The sequence below is a fragment of the Lepidothrix coronata genome, unplaced genomic scaffold, assembly GCF_001604755.1.
Source record: "Lepidothrix coronata isolate B3197 unplaced genomic scaffold, Lepidothrix_coronata-1.0 Scaffold266, whole genome shotgun sequence".
Lineage (NCBI taxonomy): Eukaryota > Metazoa > Chordata > Aves > Passeriformes > Pipridae > Lepidothrix > Lepidothrix coronata.
The window spans coordinates 673,325-679,324 of NW_016690446.1; the positions used below are offsets into that span (position 1 = coordinate 673,325).

At 39.9% G+C, this 6,000-nt stretch overlaps 1 protein-coding gene across 10 annotated transcripts in view; it reads right to left on the reverse strand.

The window, feature by feature from the left end:
• The window catches only part of TJP1 (tight junction protein 1), a 163,479-nt gene that overhangs the window by 41,753 nt on the left and 115,726 nt on the right, over positions 1 to 6,000 (reverse strand). For all 10 annotated transcript variants that reach the window (XM_017835903.1, XM_017835904.1, XM_017835902.1 and 7 more), the window contains one exon: positions 1,099 to 1,155. In XM_017835903.1, the coding sequence (XP_017691392.1) occupies positions 1,099 to 1,155 (57 nt within the window). The remainder of the gene's footprint in view (positions 1 to 1,098; positions 1,156 to 6,000) is intronic.

The window sequence follows — 6,000 nt, forward strand, 5'->3', positions numbered from 1 at the left end:
AAGGCAATTACACATAGAAATAATTCTTGCTCAAGAACTTGCTGACCTAAAAATTGTTTGAAGCTTGAAGAGCAGCCTAAATAAATATCACAACACATTTTTGGTTTTACTTATACTTTTCTTTCAACATGTAGCTGCAGTTAGAGGCAGGGTACTTTATTAGATAGCTTTCTGGTCAAACTGAGTCTAACTGCTCTTTTTTTAAAAGGGCAGGTACCAAAACAGTTATTTTCAATCAATAACATTAAACCCATGAGAATCAACAGCTAAGAGGTTTGTACAGAGAATTAACATTATCTTACCAGCTGACCTACACACAGATTTTTCCTCCAAGGTCCATTCATCCCACCAAAGCTACAATTTTAAAATGCCTTGAGATTCTGTGATGAAAAACTGAAGGCAAATGATATAACTTGCACCCTTGAGAAAACACTTTCACATCTACCTGTTTTTGGAATGAATACATCTATTTGGACCATAATTCCATGGTTGCCTTAACATTAACTTGCAGCCAGAAATGGCATCCCACCTTGTTCTGACTTTCCCTAAGCAATTCATTCCTTATTGACTCTTTGTACAGCTTCACAATAGCTACATCAGAATTCAATTTCATTTAAGAGTAACTTAAATAAGAGAATTGTCAATCTAAATGCAAAAGCAGTCCTACTGCTGACTCCAAGTACACATTCCTTTGTGTATCAATGATTTAAGGAAGTGGCAAGCAAATAACACAGTTTTGAACATGTTTACATGCAACCACATTGTTTTATCTCCCTGCAAATAAAGTTTTAAAACTTTTAAACACAACCATTAATAAGCATGTAGATTTTTGCCTCCTTTCAGTAATGTACAGATGTAATCTAAAGCTTTATTCCTGGCATGGTTATTCCTAGGCAGGCTTATCTCTGAAACCCAACAAACAGAGCTACAATCACATGGTTTTACAACACTTCTAAATTTAAACAAAGGAATTATGACAGTTTCCTTTTCTTTTACTTCCTGACATCTGGCTTTTTCCTATTGTTTTCAAAAGCTACCAGTATCCTGCATTAGGCACACACAACCAGTATCCTGCATTAGGCACACACAACAACTTACCCTGTGAAGAGTCACAGTGTGTTGTTCCCATATAGCTGTTTCTTCCATTGTTGTGCTCTAAGGATAAAGAAAAAGTCCTAAAGATTAGATTTCACTGTCAACAGCTGTATAATATCAGAAATAGAAAGTTACACTCAAAAGTAACATTAATATTCATATAGAATAGCTACAGAAGAAGTAGGGCTGGCTCATTCATTACACATTTCCTGTCTTTATATGTCACATCTGAACTTCCTGTGCTTCTGTGGACGGGGGCAGGGGGAAGAATAGGCAACACAGATTACAGCACTTGAAGCTATAAAGAAGTTTAAAGGGAGGGACTACAAGAAGCATTTGTGATGTGGGCTCTTGGTTGCTCACTAAGTGTACACTAAATGCAGCTAGTCCAATCAGTTGTATTTATATTCTAACTTATATACTTACAATTCTCTTTTTGCTTGTTCTAGCTGTATGCAGATTACCACTAATTCATGAGCACCCAGCTATAGATTACAGTACCTGTGCATTATGCATACAGGTCACATTTAATGGTCTGCACAGCTTAGCATAGGCTAATTTTGCTGGTACACAGTAGCACTGCAAAAATTACAAGGTCCTCTCTAAGGTAACTAGATTAAACAGTAACATTATGACAATATTTACATACCTGCATTTCTGCTTAAAAGAGCGCTACTTAGCGTGCCACGACTAGCAAACATTTGGAAAGGGGAAGATAGCACAAGGGAGGTAAACCTGGCAGAGCCAAAGGCCTGAAAAGAGGCAGGAAGGCAGCAGGAAATGCACAGCGAACATCCTGCTGCTACATGTTCTACCTTTCCAGAGGGACTGTCCAGTGGTTTACCTCATACCCTCCCCTCTCATAAGCAATCCGCTAACTGAAGAACAGAATCAGAACACAGACATCTCTGCAATATGTCAGTGTTGGTTTTTTGAAAATCTGCTTTGTTCTGAATTTAACTTACAGTAACTCAATCACTACAACAAAAAGTACTCCCAACTTTTAATTCAGTCTTGTATCAGGGAACAGCAGTAGGAGTGTTTACTCTCACAATCAATACCTCTGAAAATTTCATCCCATTTCAGAACATCAGAATTTGCAGCTGGGTTTAAAAAGCAAGTTCTTCTCCCGACCCCAAAAAGCTGTGGGTTTTTCCCCCTCCACATTTTGTGCTCTACTTCAAGGGTTAGGATGTGCTACATTACTGCTTATTTCTCTTTCAGTGTTCACTTCTCTTGAAACTCCTGTGTGACTTAATTGGGATATATTTCATTCAAACAGCTTTATTTCCCCTCGATTCAGTACTTCAATTACTCCTTTGCATTACAAATTGATTCAACTATACCCCAGAATTAGCTTATTTCCCTCCAGCTTTTCAAAAGCAGACCAGGTATATATTGAAACAGTAACCATGTACACATACAAAGCCACCTTTGAAACAAAACAGAATGTTTTGCTTGCTAAACGGTCAACGAATACTGATTTTCTTCCTTATTTCTGATGTTCCCATTCTGTCTTAGTTTTGGCAAGAGCTTCTCAGGCTAAACATCTCGTCAACAAGTGAAGAATTATCTCTGCAAGTAAACTTCTGAAGCAAAAAGCTTTAAGTAGCTCCTGTTCAGTAAAAGATGACAGAGGAATCCAAAAAAGGACTGCAAAAGTTGTCATTCACATTATAATTGCAATAGGCTGCCTTATTTATATCTGCAATTACCAACAAAGAAGTTAACCTGCCTGGCTCATTCACTGCACTCGTCCTGGCAGTGCTGTGCAAGTACAACCCTCATCGGCAGTCGGAGGCCCCCTCAGAGCACAGCCCGAGCTCCTTGGCTGACAAGGTACCTGCTTTCCACGGCTTTGAGCTCCAAAGTGCCTCCCTGCTGGAGCTCGGGACACAGGGCACGACTGGCTCTGGATATGGCAAGGACAAAGAAAACCCAGTTTAACCAGCTAAGCACTGCTCCCACTGGATCTGGGAGAACTGGCAAACCCAGAGTTGGAGCAGGGTAAGATAACAAAAACAGCTAGGCCATGACTAAGAAAAACACAAACAACCTATGTAACGTCCTTCTGAGAACTGTGAGAAGACTTACTACTTCACAAAAAACCCCAAGACAAACCTCAAAAACATCAACCTCACAAACTCACCAGCCTTTCTAAACCCGGACAGGGTGTCCACTGCTCAGTCTAACCAGGGCTGCCACTTTTAATGCCCTTCTCCCTTCTAGAGCAGCTCAGTCTTTCCACTTTGTTCTTCTCCATTTTCTTGCTCACACTGTCTCCTCTATTCATCTACTGCTAACACCTCCCCTAGATTTTACTAATACATTCATATCAAATTCACAAGACTCAGAAATATCAAATATCCATTAGTTAGATAGCAAAGCAAGTAATATGTTATTTCTATTCCTTCTGCATGCCCAAACAGTCCAATTAGGAACAGTGGAAACAGTTCAAAGGCAGCCTGAGGTGAGTGTTGGCTTTGACACAAACTGCTTACATGAGTTAGTGTCTGATCTGTCAAGAATTGCATTCACTCACAAAAGACCCAAAAAAGTTTGATGAAGACCTGTGAAGTATTCACCCTACTAAACACTGATAACTGAGAAGAACTAGCCTTTTGCTACCATTAGTTGAGGTCCATTTTGTGATACTGCTCTTACACTATCCCCAAAGTGCTCTATATTTTCATGTGACATTTGAATTTCTGGAATCCTGTAAGAACTTAATTCCCAAGTCTCCAAAAATGGCAAACACTGCTTGTAACTAAGGGGTGGGGGCAGACAGTGTAGGTTTGCAGTGACAGTACCAGCTCTGCTGACTGCTGGTGCCAAGCCTGCTATGCACCACTGAATTAGGGGAAATCAAGGTGACTCAGTAGGAACCGAGAAATACACACAGCCTAACACCCCAGAAACTAGGAATACAGGAGAATACTAAGATGCCACAGTCTAGAGTTAGAGTAATTTAACAGAGACCCTTAAGTATCTTTGAAATTCAAGTGGACAACTGACAGCCTTTGAACTTTACTAACTCCAGGTACTATGTCTATATTACCGATGGTTCTCTACACGTATTAAGAACAAAAAGAAAAGAAAGAATAATAGTATCATGACTTCAGTGATGGAAAAAATATTTATTATATTAAAACAAATAGTTTCTTTAGAGACAATTAGTAGTATTCCCAGCTCTGCATATGGCAAGTGCATGTGTTTGTGGGTTGATTTTTCTATTATTATTTAAAGGGTAACATCATATATGATGCTGCAATTCATCAATAAGGAAGAAATGCAACTTATGATTTGCTCAGAATCTTGGACACATCAAATCTTGTTGAACTCTTTCACCTTTGGAAGTGCCCTGAGAAATAAACATATCAAAGTAAACATCTTTTCAGAAACCTTCCTCTGTGGGCTTACAAGGGTCCTTCAAACAACAACAAACATTTTTCACTCCTCTTCTCAATACATTTCTTTCCTGCTTCTCAAAGGCTGGGCTTTTCATTTTTCTTTTTAAAAAACATACCTTTGCTCATACGACTTTTACCTTCGCACATGCATCTGGGTACGTGTGCACATACATAAGACTGAACTTCTCCAAAAGATTAATTCTCTAATTATGCATCAGGATTTTTCCTTCAAGCATCCTGAAGGAAAAAAAGAAAAAACCCAACAAAACACCTTGCTGGTTCCCAGTTTGAGCAATGCAGTCATGCTGCAAATAGCATTGCTCAGTTCACTGCAGCCGGAAAAGCTCTTACTGGCAGCAGCAGGGGAGCCACCCGCAGGCTTAAGAAGACAGGTAAGTTCACATTTGAAAAGCTTCAAACAACAGCTAGAAATTAGTACTTTATACTTAAAAAATGCAAGGTTCCTGAGGTGAGGAACCTTCTTTAGACTTCTACACCTGGAGGAACAGCTCAGGCTAAGGCTACCCATTCTTGAAATCCAAGCCATATTAGTTTCCCAACGTTCGTTTGCAAGTCTAGAGGGACTTACTAGAGGAATAATTGTTTGCTTATCAAAACAATTAGAATTTGCAACTGTGACAATTTCTGCAGTTTGTTGGGTATCTAGGGGGTGATATTTGTCATTCACTTAGGAAAACCAACATAATCCACATCAATATCCAAAAAACACAGCTTCCTGAGAAAGTATAGAAAAGAAAACCCAAGCTTCCCCAGTCAGCCTAGAGCAAGGAACGGAAGAGGTCATTTCCCCACACAGCATCTTTCAGATCTCCAACACTGAGCAAGATGACTTTCTACAGATACTCACCTTTGTCCCTGCCTAGTTAAACTACAGCCACCTTAAATTCTAACAGATTCCCTCCAATTGCCTTATCACAAAAGCCTTCAGCTGACTGGGTGGGGACCGATTTTTTAACAGCTGTTCCCCTGCAATTAATGCAATGAGGTCAGAATCCCATTATCAGACTGATTTTATCAACTGGAAAGAGAGCTTTGTCTTAGTGGTCTTTCTAACACATAGGCAAAGAACCACAACTACTCTACAGAGAACCTCAGTGTTACTGCCAGTTATTTCAAATACTGGCAGCCAACTCCTGGAGCAAGTGTAGCCTCCAAGGAGGAGGGTAGAGGCAGGATGACCCCATCAAACTGCACACTGCTACTCACACTCTTCACGCTCACCACGGGGTTATGTCTGTCCCAGACTTTGCAAACAGCCTGTATCTTGGTTTCTTACTTGATCATCACTCCTTCCATGGAGAAAGACTGTTTCCCTGAATGTATTTTTGAGAAGACTCAAGAGGGATCAGACAGGGCAGCTCAGGGACTGCCACAGAGACAAATGACATGCACCTGATGCTATTTCATTATCTCTTTTTACATAGCAGTGTTAAATGGAGGAGGAAACAGCCACTAAAGCACTCTTTTCTGAGAT